This window comes from Monodelphis domestica, chromosome 2 (assembly GCF_027887165.1).
Source record: "Monodelphis domestica isolate mMonDom1 chromosome 2, mMonDom1.pri, whole genome shotgun sequence".
Taxonomy (NCBI): Eukaryota; Metazoa; Chordata; class Mammalia; order Didelphimorphia; family Didelphidae; genus Monodelphis; species Monodelphis domestica.
Genome location: NC_077228.1, coordinates 535,613,767 through 535,641,472, shown reverse-complemented (window position 1 = coordinate 535,641,472; position 27,706 = coordinate 535,613,767). Strand labels below are relative to the sequence as shown.

General features: G+C 47.9%; 1 protein-coding gene and 1 long non-coding RNA gene across 3 annotated transcripts in view; one reads left to right on the top strand and one right to left on the bottom strand.

Moving 5' to 3' along the window:
- The window catches only part of RAMP1 (receptor activity modifying protein 1), a 94,218-nt gene extending 66,953 nt beyond the window's left edge, over positions 1–27,265 (top strand). For both annotated transcript variants that reach the window (XM_016429354.2, XM_016429355.2), the window contains exon 3: positions 26,507–27,265. In XM_016429354.2, coding sequence (XP_016284840.1) covers positions 26,507–26,762 — 256 coding nt within the window. In that variant the 3' untranslated portion in view covers positions 26,763–27,265. The remainder of the gene's footprint in view (positions 1–26,506) is intronic.
- LOC130457575 (uncharacterized) lies at positions 24,887–26,510 on the bottom strand. Its single transcript, XR_008916893.1, has 2 exons — positions 26,143–26,510; positions 24,887–25,962 (listed from the first exon to the last, which is right to left on the bottom strand). It is a non-coding gene; the product is annotated as an uncharacterized LOC130457575 (long non-coding RNA).
- Positions 27,266–27,706: the final 441 nt, after the last annotated feature.

The window sequence follows — 27,706 nt, the reverse complement described above, 5'->3', positions numbered from 1 at the left end:
AAGAGTTGGTATTCCTGTCCACAGGTCGGGCTGAGCTGCAGGGGTTCCCTCTGTGCCATGGCTCAGCCCTGAGTGTTCTCCTCGAGAAACATGACTGGGAGCTTCTGAGCGAACTCTCGGTGTTCTTAGCTGGGATTTGCTTGCGTGTTAAGTCAAGGAGATTAATTTAGGAAATTCTCCCTTCCTCCCTGGCACTGAGTGTGAATAACTCCAATAAGCTACCAGAAAAAAGATGATGAAAAGGAAGCCGAAGTCTGAGGAATGGAAAACCCTGCGGCGGTCGTAGATGAGAGCTCTCGGGAGAGGGGCGAGGACTACCCACCTGGGGTCGTGTCTGCGCTGCCCGTTTCTGTATCACACGGCTGTGTTACCGCCGGTCAGGCTCGATCTGGAGATGGACAGAGGAGGCTGGGGGAGAGGCAATTGTGGTATAAAGATAGAAGGCCGCTCAAAGCACCCTCTTTAAAAGGGAAAACGTTCCCTCCTGCAAGGAGTCGCTGGGGAGACGAGTTCTGCTTGGCAAGCCCAAATGAGGCTGCCCGGGGTAGGGCTCTCACCCTGGGCGCTTTGCAGCTGTCCTTCGAGAGGGTGTCAGTCCCGAGTTAAACTTGGGTTTTGATGCCAGCATCGCTGAGCAACTGCTGCTTTCACCCTTGCCAGCTTTAGAGTGAAAATCCCCTGTGGCTGCTATCAAAGGTATCAGCTGCCTTCTCTTCCTGTAGGTTTGTTACCTTGGGCTCTGTGGACAGAAATCAAGGAAGCTGGGAGCTTGGATAAGAGAAAGAAGACAGCTTGAACTTCCCTCACCTTTGCTTGCTTTTGTAATCCCCTGAATTTTGTTTTAAGCACTTGGGCACTTTTTAGGAGGGTCCCCAGGCTTCGCCGTACTGCCCAAAGGGTCCAAAAGGGATACCCAAAGGGTTAACTAAGGACCCCCATCTTATTGATTTTAAGCAAGGGGACCTTTGAAAGAATCACATGGATTTTTGTCCCTAGAATCCTCCTTCTCATTCAAGCAACCACAAGCATTTATTAAACATCTACTGTATGCCAATTTGAGCTAAGAACTGAGGTTTCAGAGACAAATGGGAGAGTCCCTGCCTCCAGTGTGTGTGTGTATGTGTGTGGAGGGGGGAGGATTGGGAATCAATCACTCAATTAGTGAGCATTTATTGAGCACCTACATGAGGCCAGGCACCATGATACGTCTTGATGCTGGAGACAGAGCAAAGGAAACCCCAATAAGCTCCTCCCCTCCGAGAGCTCCCAGCCTATATTTCTCTTCTTCTAACGCCCAACTCCACAGGTACCAAGAAGGTCCCATTCAGTTGAGGTGTCTGAAGACCGGGAACAACTCTGCCTTTTGGAATGCCATTTCCTTCCAGACTCAGCTCAAGCATCCCCCTCTGTAGGAGACTTTTCCTGGTTCTCCTTCATCCTCTACCCCACATCATCTTCTGTCTGCTTTGTACATACTTACTGTAGATGTGCCTAGTGTCTCCCCCATTGGAATACAAGCTCCCTGAGGGCAGGCACTCTTTGCACCTCAGAATCTGACCATGGTAAGGTGCTTAGTAAATGATTGTCGACTGCCTGATCTCTCACTCCAACTTTGTGAAATATCATAGCCACTATGATTATGCCCTAGGTGGTCCCATGGATAGAGCACCCGGCTTAGAATTAGGAAGACTCATCCTCAAGAGTTCAAATCTGGTGTCAGTACTTCCTAGCTGTGTGACCCTGGGCAAGTCAATTCACCCTGTTTGCCTCAGTTCCTCATCCGTAAAAATGAGCTGGAGAAGGAAATGGCAAACCCCTCCAGTATCTTTGCCAAGAGAATCCCAAAATGGGGTCACCAAGAGCTGGAAACAACTGAACAACAACTATGATGCCTATTTTGGAGATAGATAAGTAGTGGAAGGCTATGAGATGTTGTGACTTGGCCAAGGTCACTCAGATGATAACTGGGAGCTAGGACTCCAGCCCTGATCTTCAGACACCAGCTCCAGTGGACAGCCCACTGTACTATGTGTTGAGGGAAGTCATTGAGCCCTCACCAGAAGGCACCTCCTAGCCACAGCCTTTCTAACCCCTCTATCATTCATTAGTGTCCCGTTCCTCCTCAGATGATCTACACAAATGTCTTTATGACTTGGTGATACCTTTCTGTGTGTGTGTGGTTTATAATTTTTTTAATTTGAAAATTTTTATTCAATTAATTAATTTAGAATATTTTCCCATGGTTCCATGATTCATGTTCTTTCCCTCCCCACCTCCCACCCCCTCTCGTAGCCAATGAGCAGTTCCATTTGGTTTTACATGTGTCATTGATGGTGATACCTTTCTAATGTCCCCCATTCCTGTATGCCCTCGAGGCAGTTAGGTGTCACAATTAATTCAGCATTGGACCTAGAGTCAGGAAGACTCGAGTTCAAATCTGGCTTCAGACACTTAGTAGTTGTGTGACCTGGACAAATAACCTCACTTCTCTCAGCCTCAGTTTCTTCAGCTGTAAGATGGGGATAACACAAGCTCCTATATCCCGGAGCTGGCATGAGAATTAAATGAGATATTTGTCTAACACTCAGCCCAATGACTGGCACAGAGACTTAACAGAGTTTCTCCAGGGCTTTGGCTTCATAAACTTGACTTGATTAATATTTTTTGAAGCAAATCAAAAGCGTGGCCAGCCCGAGTCTGAACCCACGGCTCATGAGCCATACGACTCCCATGGTTCCTCCCTTGGCAGATGCACTTCCCTTGACATTTTTATGTCAGAAGGGAAACATTAACAGATGAAAGCCGGGGTCGGGGGGCAGTTCTGTGATGAAAACAATCACTTGTTTAAGGGAAATCCTTCTTTATTGCAACTGTCATATAAAAGTGCGGATGTTCACAGGCCCCTGCCGAAGTCCAGAGTAATCTGGTAAAGCCTCATCGAGCCAGAGCTTATTAAAGCAGAGTTAGTCATCACTCGGACAGGATGAGCCAAAGCCCTTTCTCCCTGGGCCCAGGCGATGCTAGCCATGCCTACGATAATGTTAGCCATGACCATTCCTTTCTATTCACTGAAGCAACACCCCATTAGACTACTCTAAGCAGCGCTTTCTGTCTGAAAGTCAAGAAACGACGCTTCTTCTAGAATGTGTTTTAATAGCCACGATTTGGTCCTATTTAATGTCCTTTTTCATATGAAAGCAGCCAAAGTAAGTGCATTATCTCTTGACTTTTTCATTTGCTTCTCTAGAACCTTCATTTCTAAGAGTATCCTTAGCCCACCATCCCAAGGAAAGCAACCTCCATAACAAAGAATTTTAAAAGGAAAGGAAAAAAATGTTTGAAAAAATCTAATAACCTGATAAACGTTTGTTGTCATTTTGTTTCTGATTTCATTTTGTTAGGGAGTTCCTGATAAGGCAACTCTCACTTTTCCATACTTAGAGTCTATTATTCCATAACCCGGAGTCTTCAAGAGTTGCCTTTGAGGGTTGCTAGGTGACTTGTCCAGGGTCATGCAACCAATATGGATCAGAGAAAGAACCTACTTCTTCCTACCCTTGAGGTTACGTCTCTATCTGCTCTCTTGCTGTATTTTTGTGGTTGTTGTTTTTGAAATTGTTTTTACATCATCAGCAGCTCTCAATAGATTCCTTCTCCTTTGCCACTCAGAAAGCCATGATTTGAGGGGATGCCCTTCAAATGGGGAATGGCTGAACACATTGTGGTGTATGTCAGTGATGGAATACTATTGTGTTCAAAGGAATGATGAACTGGAGGGATTCCATGTGAACTGGAAAGACCTCCAGGAACTGATGCAGAGTGAGAGGAGCAGAACCAGGAGAACAATGTACACAGAGACTGAGACACTGTGGTACAGTCATACGTAACTGACAAACAAAAGTAAACGTACTAGCAGCAATGCAGTGATCCAAGACAGTTCTGAGGGACTTATGAGAAACACTGTATCCACATTCAGAGAAAGAACTGTGGGAGTAGAAACAGAAGAAAAACAACTGCTTGATCACATGGGTCAATGGGGATGTGATTGGGGATGTAGACTCTAAATGATCATCCTAGTGCAAATATCAACAACATGGAAATAGTTTCGGATCAAGGACATGTGTAATACCCAGTGGAATTGTGCATCGGCTAAGGGAAGGGGTTGGGGGAGGGGTGGGAAAGAATAGGATTCTTGTAACCAAGGAATAATGTTCTAAATTGACTAAATAAATTTTTCAAAAAAAAAAGAAAGCCATGATTTATGAGAATAAACAAAAGAAAGACCAAAAAATAAGCTCAGCAAAACCAAGGAAAGTATTGGCCAAACGTATCCTGAGCTCTATCGTCAAGGTTCCCCAATTCTGCCAGGAAGTGAGAGAGGAACACCCTCAGTGCTCTTCTTTGGGGCCAAGTTTGGTCCTGTGATTTACTTTTGATTTTTGTGGCTAACCTTTCGATTTACATTTCTGTTGCTGTTAAATATCTTGTTCCTCTATCTCTCTACCCTGTTTCTGTTCCACCATTTTTCAGTTGTGTCCAACTCTCCATGATCCCATTTGAGACTTTCTTGGCAAAGATCCTGGAGGGATTGACCATTCTTTCTCCAGCTTGTTTTGCAGATGAGGAAACTGAGCCACAGGGTGAAGTGACTTGCCCAGGGTCACATAGATAGGACACAGCTAAGGCCAGTTTTGAACTGAAAAAGATGAGCCTTCTTGAGCCCAGGCCTAGTGCTCTGTGCACTACGATGCCACCTAGCTACCCACTTTAGCTGCTTATTGTACTAGTTTGTACAATAAGTCTTGTTCTGTTTTTCATATTTCTTATAAATATGTTTTACATATTTTACATTATTTTTATACATTTACTTCTTATATTTCCTTATTTATTCCAGTGAAGTAATTTGCCATGACTTTCCTGTCCCATAATTCGTTTAGCCATCACCCAGTTGATGGAAGCCTACTTTGTTTTCTATTCTTTGACATCCGAAAGAAATCTTTTCTTGTTTTGTTTTGAATAAATTTTTAAAAACTTTCATAATACCATGTGCTATACTAGGAATTAAAAGACAACAAGGCACTTCCTGTCCTCGAGGAGCTTTCATTCTATTCTGTTTGTAGCTGAGCTGGAACCCAAGTGGAGTCCTCTTACGTCAAGTCTAGTTGCTGCCCACTGGGCTACCACTAATGGCACAATGTGGGACTCTGAGAATCTGCTTTCCCAGCCAGTAACGTCGGCTCGATGCTCTGGGTCTCTTTAGTTCTGCACTTTGAGAGCCAACAAGAACTGCCATTGTTGGCATTATTCTGATATGGGGCCCAAGAAAGATCAAGAAAGAGAGACAGAGACAGAGAGAGAGAGAGAGACAGAAAGAGAGAGAGGAGAAAGAGAGAGAGAGAGAGAGACGTCCCATGTGATTCGGGGGGCCTCTTCTCCCAATGGAGAGCTCCATTTTGAATTTGCAAGGCCCAGGTTCAGTCCTGGCTCAGTGGTGTGTAAGATGTCTCTCAGCCTTTTCTGTTGTTCTTTCACTCATTCTGTTGTCGTGTGACCACTGGAGAAAATCCCTAAAGGGGAGCTCAGATGGGGTTCGTGCGGAGGATTTCCTCCAAGGGATGAACAAGGTTGCTTCCAGAAAAGGCGCCCGATGGACACGCGAGAGAGCAGAGACAAGACAGCTCTTTGTGCTTTCCATCACACCAGAGACGGTCAAAATGCAGGAGGCTCCGACGTGTGCCTCAGAAGTACTTTAATAAAACAGGAGCCTGTAATAATGATTATACCCCACCCAGGCGGGGTAAAGACAACTTGGGGAGTTGCTGAAGAGCTATTTTGTCTGAGCAGCTCCTAAGGGGCAGCCTGGGCTGGACCCTCCTGGAAGTCTTCCCTGGCAGGGGTGCATCTCCTCCCAGAAGCGGGCGTCACCTCCCTCCAATACCAACGCAGAAAGTCCTGACCTCAAGCCCACTAGCAGACCTTGAGGCGAGGCATCCGTTTCTCACTATCGCCATTTAGGGACCCGAGGCAGACACACAGTGGTGGTCCTCCACCATGATAGCCCAGATCTGGGAGTCTCTGCCCTTATAGCTTCTTTTTAATCCTTATCTTCTGTCTTAGAATCAAACCTAAGCTTCTGTTCTAAGGCCAAATTACTGTCAAGGCTAGGCAATGGGGGTTCAGGGACTTGCCTAGGAAGTGTCTCAGGTCAAATTTGAACCCAGGACCTCCTGCCTCTAGGCCTGGCTCTCTATCCACTAAGCCACCTCTATCTGCCCTTCTATGTGATGTTGCTAAGCAGATTCATGGGGCCCGAGGGGGGCAGGGGTGGGGGTTGAGGACTGGTGGTCTGGACGGCACCCTTTGTCTCCCCTCTAATCATCCACAAGGACACCGCCATGAGGGTGTTTGCTAAACTTTCCCTCCTAGATTAGATGAAGTTTGTTCAGTGGGTAATTTACTCGCTCTGCATTCCCAGCCCCAGTGGAACTGACCAAACCAGTTGGTGAGCACACAGGAATTTCCCAGGAGGTGGGCGGGTCAATTGGCGGTCAAACATAGCGCCCATCGCTTTTGCCAATCCTCACGCACATCGACTATGAGCCAGGCATACAAGAGTGAGTGGCTGCCTTCTACTCTTCCATCCTTTATGTATATGTGTAGATGGGTGTCTTTTTATATATTCAGACACAATTGATAAACAGAATGAGCAGCCTGGATGTCCCCCCATATCCTGCTTCTTCTCCTGTGCCTGAGCCACTTAGACCTTCCCCATGACCCCTGTCCATTTTGGATTTAGAAAAATCTGGGCCTGCCGTGCCCTTGGGAGGGAGAACAGGAAGTCCCAGCAGCTTTGTTTAGAGGAGAGCCTTGCAAGTGCAGGTGTCCAAAATCACGACCCCAACGTCAGAGCTCCAGGGTTCCAGCTGCAGAAACATCCGTGATCGGATTCAGCAGGGAAGCTCCATCTTCTCCCCTGGAGCGTGAGGTCAGGACCAGGACCATCTTCCAAGCTGAGAAAATAGTCTTGATTTCTCCATGGCATCCTTTGAACACAATGAATCACACGTCCGACAAATCAGGGAGCATTTAGTTAGCCCCAGTGCAATGCAGGGCACTATGCCAAGTTAAAGGGAATGGCAGGCCTTGTCCTCAAGGAGTTCACCAGGGCTGAAAAGGGACACTGAGTTAGGGAAGGTCCTTGCCAGGAGCAGTGGTGCAGAAGTCTAGAGAGCCACAAAGGATGGCTGGACTGGGCAAACATTGATTAAGCACCAACTTTGCACTAGGGGCAGTTTGGTGGCCCAGTGGCTGGAGTACCAGGCCTGGAGGCAAGAAGACTTATCTTCTTGGGTTCAAATCTGGTCTTAGACACTTTCCTAGCTGGGTGACCCTGGGCCAGTCACTTTACCCTGTTTGCCTCAGTTTCCTCATCTGTCGAACTGGAGAAGGAAATGATCCAACCCCTCCAGTATCTGTGTTAAGAAAACCCCAAATGAGGTCAAGAAGAGTCAGAGATGGTTTTATTTTATTTTATTTTTGAAATTTTTATTTAATTAGTCAATTTAGAACATTTTTCCTTGGTTACAAAAATCATACTCTTTCCCTCCCATCCCCCCACCCCTTCTGTAGTTGATCCACAATTCCACCAGGTTTAACATGTGTCATTGATCAAGACCTATTTCCATATTGTTGATATTTGCACTGGGGTGATTGTTTAGAGTCTACATCCCCAATCATATCCCCATAGACCCATGTCATTAAGCAGTTGTTTTTCTTCTGTGTTTCTGCTCCCACGGTTCTTCCTCTGAATGTGGATAGTTTCTTTCTCAAAAGTCCCTCAGAATTGTCCTGGATCACTGCATTGTTGCTAGTAGCAAAGTCAGTTACATTTGATTGTGCTACAATGTATCCGTCTCTGTGTACAACATTCTCCTGGTTCTGCTCCTCTCACTCTGCATCAGTTCCTGGAGGCCTTTCCAGTCTCCATGGAATTCCTCCAGTTCATCATTCCTTTCAGCACAATAGTATTCCACCACCAGCATATACCACAGTTTGTTCAGTCATTCCCCAATTGAAGGGCATTCCCTCATTTTCCAATTTTTTGCCACCACAAAGAGCACAGCTATGAATATTCTTGTATGTCTTTTTCCTTATGATCTCTTTGGGGTACAAGCCCAGCAGTGCTATGGCTGGATCAAAGGGCAGACAGTCATTTATCACTCTTAGTGCATAGTTCCAAATTGCCCTCCAGAATGGTTGGATCAATTCACAACTCCACAAGCAATGAATTAATGTCCGACTTTGCCACATCCCCTCCAGCATTCATTACTTTCCTCTGCTGTCATGTTAGCCAATCTGCTAAGTGTGAGGTGATACCTCAGAGTTGTTTTGATTTGCATTTCTCTGATTATAAGAGATTTAGAACACTTTTTCATGTGCTTATTAATAGTTTTGATTTCTTTATCTGAAAATTGCCTATTCATGTCTCTTGCCCATTTGTCAATTGGAGAATGGCTGGATTTTTTGTACATTTGATTTAGCTCTTTGTAAATCAAAGATGATTTTTAAAACACCAACAAGGTGGAAAAGGCTGCAGACAGGCTGATGCCATATTGAGGAAGTCCTCAGCCACTGACTAGGAGTCTAACCCAGGGCAGGAGGGAGGGACTGGAGTTTGCTGGGCAGAGAAGTGGCTCGATCTGACCTATTCTGAGCCCTTTGGTCACTGAGCGCTGCAGAGGCTGGAGGGGGAGCAGGGATTGGGGTGGGGAGAGACTGAAAGCAGGGATACCCATTAGGAGGCTTCAGGGAGCCTGTGTCCTGGGAAATGGAGATGAAGCCCATGGATCGAAGGGATTGGGGGGCTTTGACTAAAGAAGGGGGACTCTGAGGGATGGGAGAGCTGTGGTCAGAGGACTCTCTGCTGTGGAGGAAGGATTAGGCTACTCTTCCTAGCCCAGAGGTCAGCACCAGGCACAGTGAATGGAAGTTTCACACAATTGGTGGCCGTTAGTGGGTTTGGGCTCCCTCATTGGGCATCATCAGCTTTAAGAATTTATTAGGCACTTATTACTGTGTGCCGGGCACTGTGCTAAGCACTGAACATACAAAGAAAGTAAACATATAAACGTTGCCCCTGCTGGCAAGGAGCTCACAGTGTAGTGGGGGAGATGACGTGCCGGCAAGAAAGGAACATTCTGGAATCTTTCTTTTCTCATAGCCCCACTGGGAGCATTCACTGGCCATAAAATGAGTTTGTTCTAAAATTACAGAGAGGAGGTGCCGGCTTACATAAACGGCCTCTTGACAGTGAGGACCATATGGTTTGGCAGGTGGTGGCTGGCTGTTTGTTTTAACCCTTATCTTCTCTCTTAGAATCAATACTGCATATTGGTTCTAAGGCAAAAGAGCAGTAAGGACTAGGGAGTTAAGTGACTCACCCACGGTCACACAGCCAGGAAGTATCTGAAGCTACATTTGAACTGAGATCCTCCCATCCCCAAGCCTGGGGCTCCATCCACTGAGCCACCCAGCTGCCCCCAAACAGATTTTTTAAAACATGAATGATTTAGCACCTCCCTCCCTTCCTTGCATGAGTGGGGGATTCGGGGTCGTAGGTAACGGATGGGGCTGGTTTTACAGAACTCTTTTCCTCCTTCCATTTTTATTCTTCCTCACAAAGAGTTGCCCACTAGGGAGGAGAGGGGAAGGCAAATGGAGGTAATGCCAAAACAGCAAAGAATCAATAAAAGAAGTTATAAATGACTCATTGAAGCAGAAATGGCAAGTTTAAATGGAGGCAATGAGGTGTTAAATTCCCTTCTCCCTCCCTGCTCTCATGAATCACACCAACCAGACTTCCTGCTGGAGCAAAGGCCTATCCCTTAACCAGACTCAGAGAGAAATGCATGGAACCTCATTCCAGGCACTTTAACCCTAACCTGACCAGGAAAAATGTTCTCTCCCTGTCTCTGTCTCTGTCTCTCTCCCTCTCCCTCTGTCTCTGGCTCTCTTTCTCTTTCTCCCTGTCTCTCTCTCCCTCTCTCCTCTCCTTCTCTCTGTCCCTGTCTCTCTCTCCTGTCTCTCTCGTGTCTCTCTCTCTCTGTCTCTCTGTCTGTCTCTCTCTGTCTGTCTCTCTCTCCCTCTCTCCTCTCCTTCTCTCTGTCTCTGTCTCTCTCTACCTCCTCTCTCTGTCTGTGTGTGTGTGTCTCATCTCTTTCCTTCTGTCTCTGTCTCCTCTCTCTCTTTCTCCCCTTTCTGTCTCTCTGTCTCTCTTCCTCCATCTCTCTGTCTCTGTCTCTCTTTTCTCCCTCCCCCCTCTTTTTTTTCTCTCTCTCCCTCTCCCCCCTCTCCCTCTCTCTACATCTCTCCCTCTCTGTCTCTGTCTCCCTCTCTCTCTTTGTCTCTCTCTCCCCCTCTCCCCCCTCTCCTCCTCTCCCCCCTCTCTCCCTCCCTCCATCTCTCTCTGTCTCTCTCTCCCTCCCTCACTCCCTCCCTCCATCTCTCTCCCCTCTTTCTCTCTCTCCCTCCATCTCTCTCTTTCTTTGTCTCTCTCTGTCTCTCTCTCCCTCTCCCTCCCTCCATCTCTCTCCCTCTTTCTCTCTCTCCCTCCATCTCTCTTTCTCTGTCTCTCTCTCTCCCTCCCTCCCTCTATCTCTCTCCCTCCTTCTCTCTCTCTGTCTCTTTTTCTCTGTCTCTCTCCCTCCCTCCCTCCACCTCTCTCCCTCTTTCTGTCTTTCTCCCTCTTTCTCTCTCTCTCCCTCTTTCTCTCTCCCTCCCCCCCCCTCTGTCTATCTGTCTCTCTGTATGACCTCAAGGGCTCATTAACCTTTTCCTGGAAGATCTTCTTTGAGCTGGGAACCACTACTGCCCCAGGAAGAGCCTTCTACCTGGGGACAGCCCTGAAAGTTAGGCCTTTTCCCCTTGTATTAAGCTCTAAACTACCTTCCCTCTGTTGGTTTTGGTTCTAATACTGTCTTCTGAGGCAAAACAAAACGAGGAAAAGAGTGTCCTGGAGGAGCCTGGCTCTCTCCAATCATCAAATCATAGATGGAGAGTTGAAAGGGATGTTGAAGGTCATTTAACTCATACATTCTCACTCCCTGTCTCTGTCTCTTGATTTGGCACCCAAGGCACAAAGAAATTCTTACGATAAATCATGCCAGAGCAGGATTTGAACTCAGAGCCTCCAACTCCAAACCCTGCACTCTCTTCTTGTCTCTGCACTGCCTCTAATCTTTCCTGGTCTGATGTGGATTTCCAAATGTAAAATTCTGGGATTCTGTTCCTGATGGCGCTTCCTCCCTCAGGCAGCTCTAAGGCTGAGGCTGGATGACGCGTGTTGGGGATGGTGTACCTGGGGCAGGACTGCTTCACCTGGGAGTTAGTGCATGGACTTGGGTGGGTCCATGAGTCTGGACAGGAAAATAAAGGACGCCTCAGTTTTTCTTTGCCGTCCTCTATATTATTCTATACGTCCAGAAGTACAATTCTGAAAAAGGGGCCACTAAGCCTCCCCAGCCTTCCCAAGAGGAGAATGAGGGTCCTTAACTCTTAGAAGGATCGCCTCTGGGGCAGCTCCTAGGCTCTGTGGATAGACCCAGGCCTAGCTAGAGACAGCAGGTCCTGGGTTCAAATTTGGCCTCAGATACCTCTCAATATGTGACTCTGGGAAAGTAACTTAATGCCCTTTGCCTAATTATTGCTATACTTAGTATCGATTCCAAGACAGAAGATAAAGGTTTAAAAAAAGAGAGAGGAAGGAAGGAGAGAAAGAGGGAGAGAGGGAGAGGGAAAGGGGGAAGGAGAAAGGAAGGAGGGAGAGAGAGAAGAAAAGAGGGAGGAAGGGAGAGAGGGGGAGGGAGGAAGGAAGGAGAGAAAGAGGGAAAGGGAGAGAGGGAGGGAGAGGGAAAGGGGGAAAGGAAGGAGGAAGAGAGAGGAAAAGGGGAAGGAAGGGAGAGAGAGAGGGAGGGAGGAAGGAGGGAGAGAGAGAAGGAAAGAGGAAGGGAGGGAGGGAGAGGGAAAGGGGGAGAAGGAAGGAGGAAGAGAGAGAGGAAAAGGGGAAGGAAGGGAGGGAGAGAGGGAGGAAAGAAGGAGGGAGATAGAGAGGGAAGAAGGGAGGCATCTTTAGGTAACAGTTGGTATAAGATGGTGTCTGGGCTCTTCCCAGCTCCAAACCTCAGTTCCTGGGCTGAGCCACTTCTGGGACTCCCATAACACTCCTTCCGTATTCATGGCTCTCCAGAGAGATCTCTAGGATGGTCTAAGTGGCACTGCAGCCCCCGGCATCAGGAGGTAATTAATTGCTCAGTGGTCCCTGGGCCCTTGTCTTGGACCCAGCCAGGCACCTCGTTTCCCTCTAGGAGTCCGGGGGGGGGGGGGGGGGGCTGGGCTAACCCTGCCACGTGGAGGCAAACCTTTATTTCTGGAGTGAAGGTTCTGCCTCGGGCCCCGTGGGAGATGGGCTAGACGTGCTGGCCAGGCCAAGACATGCTTAACGTGCGTTAGGACGGGAACTATTTAAAGCACTTGAAGAGCCACCATTTGGGTCCAAGTTGGGCTCGTTCCAAGCATTCCGACATATGGCAGCCCGTTGGGGACTCCTTCCTGCTCCCCAGAAAATCCTTAACCCTCTCTGTGTGTCTGGACGGAAGGAATAAACTCACATGTGGAGTTTTCAGCAGGACTCGAGCACGTATTAAGCGCCTCGTATATGCCCGTGTACAAGTAATTAGCCTGCCCTGCCCAGCCGCGTGACCCCGGGGAAGCCACTTAAGCCCGTCGGCTTTGGTTTTCTCTGTAAAATAAACTGGAGAAGGAAATAGCAAACAACTGCAGATCTTTGCCAAGAAAACCCCAAACGTGGCCCCAGAGATTGGACAGGACTGAGTAACAGCCAAGGAAGGCGAGGCGGGGCCAGATGGTGAGAGCTTTGAATGCCAGACCGAGGAGTTCAGGCTTTAGCCAGTGGGAATAGGGAGCCCTCGAAGCTTCCTCAGTGAGAGCGTGGCCTGGTCTGCCGTTGGCAGGTGAGCAAAGGCTTCCGATTGGCAAGAGGAGAGAAGTGAGGCTGGAAGCTGGGGGGAGGCCATCAAGGGGGCTGGAGCGAAGGGGACAGTTTGGGAAGAGATCACAGATACGGCGGGACAGCATCTACAGGAGGGGAGAAGGAGGCCTCTGCGGGGGCGATCTGGAAGGACAGAAGTGCCAGGAGGATGGAGGATGCCACAAGTGATCAGGGAGGCCTTGTCCAGCCGCCTCGTTTTCCAGACTTCACGCGGGCCTGAGATTTGTCCCCGGACTTTAAACGGAGGGGATGATTTTTTGCTGCACGCTGTGTTCCAAAGGCAAAGAGGCCGGCGACGCCAAGCCAGAAGGTGCTGCTTAAGCCATGGCCGAGACTCCGTTATCTGCAGAGGCGGAAGGCCAGGCCCCCCTGCCCTGCCGTGGAGGAGCCCCGGCTGATAAATGAGCTCCCAGCTTCCCGGTGGGTCATGTGGAGTGCAGGCCAGGCGCCACGCTGGGGGAAGAGGGGGGTCTGAAGCAGGCCCAGAACAGCAGGCGTCGGGCCACCCTCAACAGCCAGGGAGCATCCAGGAGTCTCAGGCTCTCATCTCCCACCCAGGGCCTCCCTCAACCTCCCAGAAGGAAGAGGCCAAAAAAGGCCTCTGAGTTAGGGTTTGCTCAACCCTCTTGAGCGAGATCTGACCCTTCTTGGTGACACGGAGCCTTTTAGCCCTTGGGCCTTCCTGGTAGCGATGGGGTCTCCTAATGATGGCCCTGAAGCGGGGCCTGATCCAAATACCAGCCTTACATTGACAGGACTAAAAAGGTAGAGTGGAAAGAGCCTTAAGGGACCTTAGGAGTCACTTTATCAGAACCCTCCATTTTACAGATGGAGAAACTGAGGCCCAGAGAGATGAATCAGCTTGTCTGAAACTACCACAGGTAGTAGGTGGCAGAATTTGGGTTCCTTGAGTACAAATCCAGCACCTTTTCACTGAACCAGACTAAGATAATTAAGGAGTAGTGGCCCAGCCCACGGTGGAAGACCCTTCCGGCTCGATGTTTTAGAGCAGCTCCGGCAGTGGGTCAAAGGAGCGGCCTTTGTCCCTTCTCCAAGCCCCCCAAAACTCAATGAAAATAATGTGCATTTCCCATCGGACCATTCTCAGGGCTTGGCAGAGATGGTTCCCCCGCGGGAGGGCTTCTCTGCCTCCTCCCCAGCTCCTTTTTCTTCCTCGGGTATTACCTCACCCTTCCTGGCCCCCTTGGGTCAGACTGGACTCATGGCCCAGAATTCTAAGAATGTTCCTTCAGTGAGGAGCTCCAGGGGGATTTGGCCCAACTATTCTCCCAGAAATAACCAAGGAGGAAATAGGTGTCCAGCGAACGTCTCGTCATTCCTCAGTTTGTTTCCTTTCCCAGGGAAGGAGTTAGGAGAGCAGAGGGTGGATTGTCTCCCAGAGAATGCGAAGAATACCATCTGGTCCAATGAGTGCAGAGCGAGAGCCCCCCGTGCGCCAGCCCTGGGGACCCCACAGAGAACACAAAGACAGAAGCAAAGAGGAGCCCCCGGCCTGGAGGAGCGAACGTTCTCCTTGGGAGACACACCATGTCAGCAGAGGAGCAGAGACGTGGTCGTGGGAGGTGGCAGGAGCTGAGAAAAGACTTCTCGAGGCTTAGAGGACAGATTCAGAGACAAGGACAGGAGAGAGTTCCCGGCATGGTGAGGCAAAGGCATGACAGCAGGAAGTTAACATTCAGAGGACACCAAGTCAGCGACTTGGCTAAAAACTCAGGTGTGCAGAGGTGGGGAAGAAAGGGAAGAAGAGGGAACCAGCATGTATGAAGTGACTGGAAAGGACAGCAAGCTGAGGAGTCTGTGTGACCCCAGATACGGAGCAAGGGGCCATCGAAGATGGTTGAGTGGAAGAGTGACCGCGTCATACATGAGGGAGATGATCCCGCCAGCTGTGAGGATGCCGGATGGGGCAGAGCAGAGACCAGTAAGGAGGGTCTGATGGAGCTTGACAGCCGTTGGCGTTGTGGAAACACACGAGAGGGATGTTGTAAAAGGGGAAGCCATAGGACATGGCGACCCATTGGCTTTGGATCCAGACTCTTGGTTGACATTTTGGCCTCCATAGGCATGTACCAAGGTGGATCAGTGGACAGAGTGCTGGGCTTGGGGTCAAGAAGACTCATCTTCCAAGTTCAAACTTCCTAGCTAGGTGACCCTGGGCAAGCCACGTTGCCGTGTGTGCCTCAGTTTCCTTCTCTGTGAAATGATCTGGAGAAGGAAATAATAAACCCGTCTAGTATCTTTACCAAGAAAGCCCCAACTGAGGTCCCAGAGTCAGAAATAACGGAACAACAGACAAGCTTCTCTCAGGAAAAGTTGTTCTTTGGGAATCTGGCTTCTCCTCTGCCTGCCTGCTCGTTTCTCAGGGCACCAGCCAATCTCCCAAACCTCATGAGATCTCTCCAGAGAACTGGGGTCGGAGAGCCAAAGCTGCTTGTCACAACAGGTCACCATCCCCAAGTCACACAGTCTCTCCCCCCGCCTTGTCCCATCCACAAGGGGCCTTGGTCAGATGCGGGAAGGATCTGGCCTCCAACAAATTGAAACCATATTGGAGCGGATCACCACCATGAGAAGAAACTACGACGCTCATTCTTGGAAGATGCTTTAACTGTTTCAATTCAGAGGTCCAAAGAGGGAATGCCCAAGGATGAAGTCTCCCAATGCTTTGTACTTCCTAGATAGCAAAGTATTTATAAAGGACCTACTATGGGCAAGGGAGCCAAGGCACCAACCCAATTGTATTCTGCTGCCTCTCTTGTGGGTACTTTATCTATTTATTTATATTTATTTATTTAGAATATTTTTCCATGGTTACATAATTCATGATCTTTCCCACCCCTCTTCCCTGTCCCCTCCTAGAACTGGCGAGCAATTCCACCTCTTATAGGTACTTTAAAATGCTATTTGATTGATTGATTGCATTCTCCTGACATCCAAAGAACACCAGGGAAGCCACTAGTTGCCCACTGGTTGTCTTTCACTCTCCTCACATGCCAAATCCATCTTCTTTGTCATGTCAGGCAGTCAACAAGCATTTATTAGGCACCAACTGTCACCCTCATCAATTTCTGTATGAATTCTCTTTTGAAATTCTCATGCTTTAATAGGCAACAGTTGGTTCATCCTGTCCCCCACAAAGGTGTAAAAGGGAAATCTTTATTCTCTTTGTCTATTTTGAGTTAATCAAGAAACCCCTACTTAACATTTCAATTAGCCATCAAGTAAGAGAATTCACAAGTCACTTACTAAGAGAGCTCCATCCTTTTAACTCAATCAGTCAGAAACTTGTGAATCCTTTGATAAGAGTTTACAACCTCAGAGGATGAGAGGTGGATCCCACAGACACTGCCCCCATGGGCAATGCTAGGCAATTTGGAAGCTGTGATTGGCCCCTGTAAAGTGAGGAAGGGACAGGAAGGGACGTGGGAAAGGACTATAAAAAGTCTGGAACTTCCTGCCCAGGGAGTCTTCAGCTTGAATCTTCAGCTTGGAGTTTCAGCTGGTGACTTGCCTCTTGGAGGTGGCTTTAGACTTGGACCTCAGCTTCGCCTTGGAACCTTGGCTCTTGGACTGTTTCTTGAAAGATTGCTCTAGGATCTTCTCCTTGTGAGTGGCTGGTCTCTCCTTCCTGGCTTCTGGAGAGATTAGTTCTGGAGAGGCCTTCTTTTCCTGGAGGAGGCTGCATTGGTAGAAGGAGCCTTTGCATAAGACACCACCAGGTCCTCTGGCTGAGGGTTAACTAGCCCTTCCAGAGCAGAGCCAGACATGGGAGCAACATTTAGTGTGATAGGCTAGACATTTTCTCTACTCTCTTCTTATGTTTCTCTACTTTCACTCTTTCCAACTCTTTGTACATAAAAGCTACTAAAAGTCACTTGACTTGAGCTATAATATTTTTTATTTGGTGATCACAGTATTACTTTAGAATTCTCAAAGGCAAGGGGACTATGGTCTCTGCCCTATTGGTGTTCAAATGAGATTGGAGAGTGCTCAGCTGTTTGCCCTTCCTGCAAGAGGGAAGGCTACTCAAATAGGAGTTATGGAAACTGGGGGAATCAGATAACAATAAATATCCCCATTTTTCTAATGCTTTAAAGTTTAAAAAGCCTTTTTCTCCCCTCCCTGTCTTTCAAGGAAGGCTGCAAAAGTATATGTAGCCCCATTTTACAAATGAAAAAACTAAGAAGGAAAGCAACTTACTAAGAGTCCCACAGCCAAGTGTCTGATACAGAATTTGAACCCAAATCTCCTGGCCTCCAATCTAACACTTGATGCCTAGATCCACATGCAGTTAGTTAATTATCAGTCAGACTTGCCTCACTTATAGCAGCCACCAAGTCCTGGGGCCTTAGTGACCAGAGCCTTTTCCTTTTGGTCTTTTTCCTTTCACAAGGTTGAGAGGAAGTTCTCTCAGCCATACTCTTTGGGGACATTCCAAACAATTTTGCTCTGGGGCCAAGGGTGGAACGTTTCAGCCAAAAAAGGACAATTTTCAGATCCTTAAGTGCAACCAAAAAATTGGATTAAAGAAAGAGATAGTTCTCCTCCTCATTAGTCACAGTATTCCACCTTATCTGTGCCTTGGCCTGAGTCTGAGTGCTCAGGAAGTGCCCTAAGTGCCTATCACCTTACCCCAAGGCCCCCAAGGGGACTCTGGAAATGGAATATTTCCCAAGATTAAGGTTTTCCCTCGAGGGGGCAGAATCTTGACATTAACACACAGTGGCCTGAACTATGGAAGTCCCCAGATTTATTCCCATTTTCAGCTGTCACAATGGTATAAATAAATGGAAATGCCAACCTTATGTTGGAAGGGTTATTTTTGGGTGCTGGTGACACTGTGAGACCACAGAACAGATTTCAAACTCTGTATGAGGCCCCAGAATAGCACATGAAAAGTTCAGCCTTGGTCTGTGGTCTCTGTGAGGACATGAGATACGGGGACACATCAGTGTCAAGGACAGCCCAACAGCATCTTCATGGATTCTGGGGACTTGGAGGCTGGAGAGCTCCTGAGACTACAAGACTTCCTCTTAAAGAATTCCATGTTCTCTTCCATCTAAGTCAAGGGTTACATTTTTGTCCTCAAGAAAAATCAAATATCTGTCATCATTCCTAAAACAACTATTGCCTACAACCAAATTCTGTGTGTCGATGGCGAGGAGGGAGGTTGGGAAGGGGGAACAAAAGTTAGGAAGGGAGGGCTTTGGAGTCAAAAGACTTGGCCTTCAGCAAACCACTTCATAGGATCATAGATTTCGAAGTGCAGGGCCCCAGAGGCCATTTTATGGACAAAGAAACTAAGACTCAGAGTGGCAAAGTGAGTTCGGATCATAGAACCAGAGATTCATGTAGTCCAATTTTCTTCATTTAAACTTAATTTTAAATTACATTATTCATGTAAATATGAGACAACTGAGACCCCTTAAGTGACTTACTCAAAGTCACACAGAGTAAGAGATTTGGGGTTTAAACCCAGATCTCCTTTCCTCCAAATGTAGTCCTCTGTCTCCTGCACAGCCCTTCTGGCCTCACCTTCATATCTGTAGAATGTGGTTAATAATATTATTTCTCTCTCAGAGTGAATTGCTGATATTTGGGGATAACTTGGCTTAACTGGTCTCCATAGGAACTAGCAGAAAAACAATAGTGATCAGCTGAAAGGGGCCTTCTTCTTCCTCAGTTCTGGTATTTGGGCTTTTCTTTTCCACTTACCACATTCTACCTTGTGTCATAATCTTTGGTAATTAGAATATCCTCTCCCATAGATTGTCATCCTATCCATGCTGATGATTCTCACACCTACTTATTCAGGACTCTCTTCTGACCCTCGGAGTCACTGCCTACCCAATATGTCCAAAACTGAACTCATGGTAGAATCCACAGCCCCCCTATTTCTGTGGAGAATAAAACCATCCTCCCAGTCCTTCAGGCTCTCAAAGGAGTCATCACCTTGGATTCCTCATTCTTTTTCATGCCCCCCCACACACACACCCCCAAGCTATTTCCAGAGCCTACTGATCTCACTTATGGAGCATCTCTTGTCAATTTCACTTCTTCTGTATCTCTTGTTGATTTCACCTTTGAATATCTCTTGTTGATTTCACCACATTTCTTGTAGATTTCATCTCTTCCATAGCTCTTGTTGATTTCACCTCTGCCACATCTCTTGTTGATTTCATCTCTACATCAACTCTCAAATGTGGCCCTTTTTCTTCTCTGACACTGCCTCCTCCCAGGGCAGTAGCTGTTGGTGGATGTCTGCCTCACCTCTCTCCTCACTTCGGTCCATTCTTCATCCAGTCATTCAAGTGATTTTCCTAAAATGCAGGTCTGACCATGTCTCTTCCCTACTCCAATGGTTCCCTATGGCCCCCAGAAGCAAGTTTGACATTCTGTGTAAATAGAATTTTGTACCCTTGAACTCCATTTCCCAGCACCCTATTCTCCTCCTGTCCTTACATGCTGACTAGGCAGGATATACATTCTGGATAGTTCTGCCACTTGTTCTCTTCTCTTCCTGTGATGGCAGCTGTGGATGTGGGTGGGGTTTTTGAGCAAGTAGAAAAGCTTGGGCACCTGGTTTTATTTTGTTAGATAATTACATTTTTATTCCTTTACTTCAAGTGATTATTAATAAATCTTATAAAATATACTACTTGGAGCTATTCTGTATTAATTTTTAATCTTGCAATTCAAAGCCCTTCATAATCCAGTCCCCTCCTACCTTTCCAGTCTTACACTTCACTCCCCAACACATACTCCTTCATCCAATGTCACTGACCTCTTGGCCATTCTGTGACCCAGATCCTCTGTCTCTAAGCTCTGGGCATTCACCCTGGCTGTCCCCCAGGCATGAAATGTTATTTTTATTTCTGACTACGGATTTCTCTGGCTTCCTTTAGGCTCTGACTAAAATCTTATCACTTCCTGACCTAATTCATTTTCAAATTGTTGATTTCACCTTTGAATATCTCTTGTTGATTTCACCTCTTTAATTTACTTCTCTTTAGTTTGAAAGCTCTTAAATTTGGGGTCCATGAATAGATTCTATTCATATAATCTATATAATCTAATCATATAAACATAAAATACCAATAAGTGGTACTTGAACTTGGATGAGAAAAGAAAATTGCATTTTTATTTTCATAAACTTCTTTTTGAAACTTAGGTCGCCCTTCAATTATAATTAAAACAAAACTATAACTTAAAGGGGGTCGATAGGTTTCAGAAGGATACCAAAGGGGTTGAGGCATAAAAAAGGCTATTAAGCCCTCCTCTAGAGCAAAATTAGATCATTATTTGGTGAGTCTCTGTTTTGGGAGTGTGCTAAACCGAGGCCAAAAGATCCTGGGATCCCTGGTGCCCCTGCACATTTGGTAGTATAGCAGATCTGACATTAGGCAGAAATCAGGAGGGGCTTCTCCTTCCCCAGCACTTTCTTTCACACATGACAGCCCAGACAAGGAGCACTGAGGGAGGGCCTCAACTAGACTGTAGGGAAGTGTGAGGAGAGAAAAGAGGATGCAAGTTATGGTACTGAATTAATAAGACTTGGCCGATAGGATGGGGAGGGGGTGAAAGAGAGGGCAAAGTCCAAGAATGAGTCTAAGGTTGTGAGCCTGGAGAGTGGGAGGATGCCAGAAAGAGGGAACTTTGGAGGGAGAGAGTTGTTGCCTTTGAGATACCTAAAGGAGATGTAACGAGCAGAAGAGGAAATGACTCCGAAAACCAAGGTTTGATCTTCCAAGCGTATCAGTTTATTAAGCACTTCATGCCAATTGCCTGCCACGTCAGAACCAAGCCCACTCCTCAGTGTCGAGTTGGACTCCAAACACAGAGGGAGACAGACTTTCCTCATTAAAAACAATGAATCAAATTAAGCCAATTAATGAAAAGGAAACAGCACAACTTTAAATCATCTGATTTCCAATTGGATGAAAGATTAAGGACTTTGGAAGGGGGGAGTGAACAGGTGCGCCTCTGAATTCAGGAAGAGGAGAAGCCCCTCCTCACCAGCATCTCTAACAAAAGGGAACATGGAAACAAGAACTGAATGATCAAATGGGCCCAGTTTTCAGATCAGACGTGAGTTGCTTGAGATGTACAATTGGGAGCAAACTCCACACTGATATCAGTCTTAGGATGTGACTGTTTCTAGCCAACACAACCTCGGTCCTTGGTTAAGAGTCTCTTAACAGGGGGCAGCTGGGTGGCTCAGTGGATGGAGAGTCAGGCCTAGAGACAGGAGGTCCTGGGTTCAAATCTGGCCTCAGACACTTCCCAGCTGGGTGACCCTGGGCAAGTCATTTAAGCCCCATTGCCTAGCCCTGACCACTCTTATGCCTTGGAACCAATACACAGTATTGACTCCAAGATGGAAGGTAAGGGTTGAGAGAGAGAGAGAGAGAGAGAGAGAGAGAGGGAGGGAGGGAGGGAGGGAGAGGGGGAGAGAGAGAGAGAGAGAGAGAGAGAGAGAGAGAGAGAGAGAGAGAGAGAGAGAGAGAGAGAGAGAGAGAGAGAGAGAGAGAGAGAGAGAGGGAGGGAGGGAGGGAGGGAGGGAGGGAGGGATGGAGAGAGGGAGGGAGAGAGAGAGGGGGAGAGAGAGAGAGAGAGAGAGAGAGAGAGAGAGAGGGAGGGAGAGAGGGAGGGAGAGAGAGAGAGAGAGAGAGAGAGAGAGAGAGAGAGAGAGAGAGAGAGAGAGAGAGGGTGGGAGGGAGGGAGGGAGGGAGAGAGGGAGGGAGAGAAAGGGAGAGAAAAGACGCATCACCCATTTCTGGCCCTTCTGAGTGTCTGTTGCTCACCCCCAGGGATTCCTCTCGCAGGGCATATGAGCTTCATTAGAGTGAGTTCTGAATTGGTGACCTGGACTTTACATAAGGACTCCAGGCCTCTTTCTAGCTTCAAAGAAGGTGAGTGTTTAGGCTAGACAAGAAAGGGTTCACTTCAGGTCTCTGAAGGGCCTTTTGCAGGAACTAGTGATTTGATTTCTACCTTGTGGCTCCTGAAGGAGACCCCACAGGATACCTCGAAAGTTTTCAAAGGGCTTTAGGCGGGTTATCCCACTTGATTTCCACTACAGCCCGGTAAGGCAGGTGCCATTGTCCCCACTTTGCAGAGAAGAAAAACTGAGTCTGAAAGAGGTGAAGTCAAGTGACTCTACAACTAGTAAATGTCTGAAGCGAGATTCAAACTCATCTCTCCCTGAGCAGAAGTCAAGTGAGCTGTCTACTAGGCAATTCAACTGCCTAAAGACTAAAATAAATGTCCACCAATGGGGAATGCCAAAATGGACCAGCCTGTCCCAGGAGGGAGTGAGCTCCCCGTCCCCTGGAGTCTTCAACGACCATTGCTGGGGGAGAGGGCTCTTGGTCAGGTGGCCTCTGAGGTTCCTTCTAGCCTCTGAGATCCTGTCATTGGAGCTCAAGTGGCTGAATTTTTCCATCCCTGCCTTCTTGCTGGCTCCCCGCCACCCTCAGATCCAAGCTGAGCTCAGTCCCACAAGCATGGCCTCTCCAACAAGATGCTCCATTGTCTAGGGTTGTTTTCTTAGCAAACAGGGAGCAGCGGGAGGAGGTGGTTCTGCTCATTTGAAATGTGACCGAGCAGGGATGAGGTAATGGGGTGGTGAACTTGGGGGATTAGGGTGGCTCCCCGGGGCCCTGGAGCCTTGCGCTTGGCAGTCGATGCCCCTTTCACCTCCTTGACTTAATGGAAACCTGTTTTTTGTTTTCTTGAAGGTGCCAAATCTCTGCTAATCCTATTGTAGGTTCACAGATTCATAGGCCAGGCTAGAAGGGATCTTTGAGGTGATCTGGTCCAGGTCAGAAGACGGAGACCCAGAAAAGGAGAGAGATTTGCCCGCGGCCACCTAGGTAGGGAGCGGCAAGCTGTCCATTGGTGGGCAGCCCTTCTCTCCTCCGAGGGCCAAGAGCAAATAGGAACTTAGCGTGGATCATGTCACATTCTGGTTATTTTTATTTATGCTATTTATTATCCTCCTCCTAAATGAGACCATGAGCTCCCGAAGGAAAGGGAAGCTCTTAGATCCATTTTGCTTCTTCCTCACAGCTTAGTACGTTATTCTCTGCACATTTAATATCGACGAATCTTCACTGAGTTGAATTGAATGTGCAACAGAGAAGAGATTACATTTTTTGTTGTGGTTATTCAGCCATTTTCCATCATGTCTGACTCCTCATGAACCCCATTTGGGGTTTTCTTGGCACAGATGCTGCAGTAGTTGGCCATTTCCTTCTCTGGTTCATGTTACAGATCAGGAACTGAGGCCAACAGGGTTAAGTGACTTGCCCAGGGTCATACAGCTAGAAAGTGTCTGAGGCCAGATTCAAACTCAGGAAGGTGAGTCTTCCTGGTTCCAGATCCAGAACTCTATCTAAGCTGCCTCCTCCACCTCAAGATTTCCTCCCCCAGCCTTTTCTCAGAATCTCAGAGTAGGGAGGGAGTTCAGGGGGCATCTAGCAGTGATGGCAGGACCCAAAATAAAGAAATCATCATAGAATGTAAGCCCCTAGAGGACAGGATGGTTTCACCTCCCCTCCCAGAATCCCTAGTACCTAGAGGAATCTCCTGCCCCACAGTAGATACTCAATAAATATTTGTTGAATTGAATTGAAATGAATTGAAATATCAAAACAAGGGTTGGTGTTACAAAGCCTATCTATTCATTTTACCATTTTTTTTAAAAAAAGGAATTCTCTTCACCAGAAGGGGTCATCCAGCCTTTACTTACAACTCTAGGGGCAACTGGGTGGCTCAATGGATGGACAACCAGGTTTCGAGATGGGAAGTCCTGGCTTCAAATCTGGCCTCAGATACATCCTGGCTGTGTGACCCTGAGAAAGTCACTTAATCCCCATTGCCTTGCCCTTATCACTCTTCAGCCTTGAAAGCAATATTTGGGATCGATTCCAAGATGGAAGGAAGGGGTTTTTGTGTTGTTTTTAAAACAACTCTCTATCGAGGCTCAGAGTTTCCCACAACATCTTGGGGTAACCATTCTCCTGCCGGGCTCCTCCACTTGTTTTATCCAGTCAAACTGCACCTTGCTCGAGTCTCTGGGATCAAGCAGAATTAGTGGAATCCCTTTCCTCCATGATAGCCTTTTCTGATACTTGAAGTCCACTAACATGTCCTCTCCGAAAGCCAGAAGTTCCCCAGTGTTGTAAGAATTGCAAAACACTTTCCAAGCGTTACCTCCTTTGATCCTCTTAACAAACCCTAGAAGGTAGGTGCTATGATTGTCCTCATTTTATATAGATGAGGAAACTAGGTCAGCAGTGAAGTGACTTACTCAGGTTCACATAACCAGTAAGTGTCTAAGGCTGGGTTTGAGCTCAGGTCTTTACAATTCCGTTTCTGGTGCTCTATGCACACCTTGCAGCCCCTTCCTTAGGCTCCACATCCCCAGTTCCTTTCCCAGATCCTCCAGGCCCCTCACTCTGCAGGTATTTTATGAAATAGTGGATTTTTGTCCCCAAAGCTGGGATCTTTGGGTTTGTCATATACTGTCTTGCTGAGGTCACTTACCCCAAGTCTATTCCACTGATCCTCCTTTCCGTCTCTTAGCCTGTACCAAATTGTTTTGATGACCACTGCTTTATAATATAGTCTGAGATCTGGGTCTGCAAGGCCCCCTTCCTTTGTATTTTTTTCATTATTTCCCTGGATATCCTTGATCCTTTGTTCTTCCAAATGAACTTTGTTATGGATTTTTCTAAATCAGTAAAAAAAATTTTTTGGAAGTTCAATGGGTATGGCACTAAATAGATAAATAAGTTTGGGTAGGAGGGTCATTTTTATTATATTGGCTCGTCCTATCCATGAGCAGTTAGTGTTTTTCCAATTGTTCAAGTCTAGTTTTAGTTGTGTGGAGAGTGTTTTGTAGTTGTGTTCATATAGTTCCTGTGTTTGTCTCTGGAGATAGATTCCTAAGTATCTGCAGGTATTTTAAACAACACTAAGGACTCCTACATGGGGAAAACCAGGATGTGTAGAGGAAAGAACTCTGGATCTCAAGTCTGAGAGCCTGGAGCGTCCGTACCAGCCCGGTTCCCGAGCATCGCCTGCGGGACTCGGGACTTCCCTATCTCTGGGCTTTAGCTTCCTCCCCTACAAAAGGAAGGTAGTGGACGAGGTGACTCCTGAGGCTCCAGGCAGCCACGAATCTGGGCTACAGCCTGCGGCCTTTGCCATGAACAATTCAGGAATGAGAAAGCTTCGATCAGGCCCTCCCTGGCTCTTGTTTCTAAAGACGGGGGATACGTGTGTCAACCCGAAGGCAGTCCCTGCCCTCAAGAGGCTTCCATTCTACATCAGGGAAGGCAGTTGTGGTGTCTCGGTTTGGAGAGTTACAGGGATGGTGAACGGAGGCCTAAAATGCACTGACGCCTCTCAGAAATAGGGGTTTGTTAGCAAGGCCTGGCCTCCTGGGGACCGGCTAATTCCTGCTGCCATTATGCCTGTATCAAGATAGCCACTGCCCAGTGGAGAGGGGTACGGGGGGGGGGATCACAGAGCCACAGCTAAGGGACCTCCGAGGCATCTGGCCCATTTTACAGACAAGAAGCCAAGACTGAGAGCAGGGAGGTGACTTGTCCCAAATCACCCAGGGAGCAGCAGGTAGAATTGAGACTCGAACCCCGTTCTTCCCTAGTCCAATCCAGAGTTCTTGATCCTGTACCTCCTCGGAGAGGGGTGGCCGGAGGGGCTGGGCACGGACAAATGAGGGTGTCTCTGTGGATCCAGCCTTCGGGCTTGGCCTTGTCAGAATTCCAAGTTCTGAGTTCTTATCAGCTCCCCAGGCTTAAGGCGATAATCGCCCAAAAAGCCGGCCACCAGATGAGGATAAACAGCTGACAGAATAGGGAGACAAAGTTAGAAGGGGAGAAAGAGAGGACAAGAGCGGAACGCGGATTCCCACCCAAGGACCTAGAAACCACTCCAGGAAGTCAGGACACTTGGGGAAACTGAGGCCCAAGGAGAAAATGACTTCCCCAAGGCTCTATAAAATGGCAATGAAGACTTGAACTCACATCCTCCATACCCTTCAGAAGGCTTCATCTTCCTTTGATGGATGGGAGTTCCTGAGAGATGAGTAAGGTGGACAGGTAGATGGGCAGGAAGACACGATCGATGAGAGAGAGAGAAAAGGAGAGCAAACATTTATTGAGCACCCACTATGTGCCCAGCACTGTGCTAAAGGGTGGGGGTACAGACACAAACAAGCCCACCCTCCAGGAGCTTATATTCCAATGGGAAGGGGTGACACATACTGAAGAAGGATTCTGGGAAGAGGGAAAGGGACATTTCTATCCTGGTACGTTGGCCAGGGAGCCCCTCAGAGCTCACCCTTTCTACCCTTGTCTCCTCTCCCCCTGAACCCCTTTTCTCTTGCAGGAGTTACCGAGAGGTCACCAACTGCACCTACCTTGTTGCCCAGAAGCTGGACTGCTACTGGCCCGGGCCCCAGGTGAACGACTTCTTCATCACGATTCACAGGAACTACTTCCACGACTGCCCTGCCACAGGACGGGTCCCGAAAGACCCCCCCAGCAACGTCCTCTGCCCCTTCATCATTGCGCCCATCTTGGTGACGCTCCTTGGGACGGCGCTGGTGGTGTACAAGAGTCAGCGGAACGAGGGCATCGTGTAGAGCCCCACCAACCCAGGGGGCGCCTCTCGGGGCTTCCGCACCCGTGGACACACCTGACGTCACGACCTGAGACTGTGGGGTGGTCACTCTTGTGGAGCATGCTGGGAAGGATGGGGGTGGGGGCTTCCCTGGGTGTGCTGGCCCTGAGGGTGGACGGGCAAAGACGATAGGAAGGCAGACCACAAGCAGTCTCATTTGTTCCCTCAAAACATGCCCCCCAAGCCCTGCCCCATAGCTTTTAGTTGCTAGCAGATTTGAGAACTGAGTTTAAACGAGCCAAAGGGGCCGACATAGTGTTGACGTTGGCCGAGGATCCATCAGGCAGAGATGCTGTAAGTAGAAATGGTTTCCTGGGAAGTCTCTAGCCAAGTGTTTCCCCCGAAGCGTGTCCATCCTCCAGATGGGCTCCTCTGGCCTTCCAGTGTTTCCAATGTATAAAATATGTTATGATGCTGTACATGGAACAAGCTGTGTTTGGGTGATTAAAGACACAGTCTCAAATACGGAGATGCTTCTGATTTCTCTGGGATAGTTTGGCTGGGCCAGGAGGGGCTCCTGGTAATCTGACATCCACAAGGAAGAGCCAAAGCCGGGAAAGCGTCCCCAAAGCCACCCTGACCAATCCTGGCTTTGGTGACAAAGGGACGTGGCAAAGACAGCTGAGATGATAACAGGAACTCACACTTAGAGATTTACAATGACAACGTGCCTCGCGTTAGTCGTGTCACCCAGGCTTCAAAACAACCCCGTAAGGGAAGCAATAAAATATTCCCATTTTACAGGGGAGAAGGCAAAGGCTCAGCAAGGTTCCCTGCCCAGGGTCACAGTTTGGGCTGCTGGTCCTCTGATCCTGATGCTTTTACCACAACAATATGAATTCTGCCATAAACGTTCCAAAGAAATAAGAGTTTAACTCGTTTCCTCAAGCACTCTCACCATCTGCC